General features: G+C 57.1%; 1 protein-coding gene across 1 annotated transcript; it reads left to right on the top strand.

Moving 5' to 3' along the window:
• Positions 1 to 58: 58 nt before the first annotated feature.
• Positions 59 to 778, top strand: Pmar_PMAR001840 (hypothetical protein; the record flags this gene model as incomplete). The annotated part of the gene is made up of 1 exon (XM_002764933.1): positions 59 to 778. A coding segment is annotated over one exon (720 nt), but the record flags the coding sequence as incomplete, so codon positions are not given.
• Positions 779 to 1033: the final 255 nt, after the last annotated feature.

Raw genomic sequence — 1033 nt, 5'->3', positions numbered from 1 at the left:
CCGCGACATGGAGCGAGAGCTCATGAGGGCGCCACCACTACTCCCTACGGCCAAGGATATGAGTCTAGTCCAGTCGACTTCTACAGTGTTTATTCACCCCAAGCTCGACCTGTGTCTCGATCAAGCAGTGAAGAGTGCCGATGTTGACCTCGACCGAGCCGTTAAGAACGTCTTCGATGTAGTGGAGTCGTTACCATCTCGAGAGGGCCTCACGAGACCGGACCTCCGCATGCAAGCTCTAGTGAATCGTGTCGCCAATCGTATACAGTTGTCATCAGTCGATACGCTCTTCTATGCAGCCATGTTGGGCCTCAGTGTCGGCGGCACGAACTGCGACAACATCTTCGAGGAGCTGCTATCGGTCAGTCGAGTACATGAGGTTTCACCGGCCAACCTCGTGAGGCTGTTCCGTGCAAGAGCTCTGGGAACCTGCCCAGGTGATCGCGAATGGCAGATCCTCGCGTCGATGGTCACCAGTAGTGTCCGACTAGAGGCTCTCGTCCCCCTGTTGGAGTTGCTCTCACTAGCTAAAGTAGAGGAGCCTACCTCCTGGGAGCTGGCCCTTGGGTCCTTATCGTGGCTTACCTTGTCCGTCCCGGAATTCCTCACTTGTCTTGGTGCCCTTAAAGCATGCCCCGATGTTGAGCTCGCTGCTAAACACTGTGCTAGGGCGGTCCATGCCCTCGAATCCGGCTTGGTCTACGAGCTGCTCTCGTTGGCTGATCGAGACACTCTCCTCTTCACACTGGCTATCCTCAAGCACCGATTCGAATCACACGTACTCTGCCCTCACCCATTACAAGTGGAGGTGGCAGACGGACCGGCTCGGCTGTTGGCTAGAAGGCTAGCGTCGGACATGAACCTCGATCAGGCAGCGTTCCCCCGAATGTGTCGGGTCTCGATGGCCCTTGTGCAGCTCGGGCGTCTGCCGGACTGGACTGTGAAAGCCATTGAGAGGCGCTTGGCCTCGCCGAGACTATTATTACTCCCTTCAGCCGGGGTCCAGGCGACGGATCTGCTCAGTCTACTGTGG

Source organism: Perkinsus marinus (genome assembly GCF_000006405.1).
Source record: "Perkinsus marinus ATCC 50983 genomic scaffold scf_1104296975932, whole genome shotgun sequence".
Lineage (NCBI taxonomy): Eukaryota > Perkinsozoa > Perkinsida > Perkinsidae > Perkinsus > Perkinsus marinus.
Note: the sequence above shows the minus strand (reverse complement) of the source record. Positions and strands in the feature narration are given on the sequence as shown.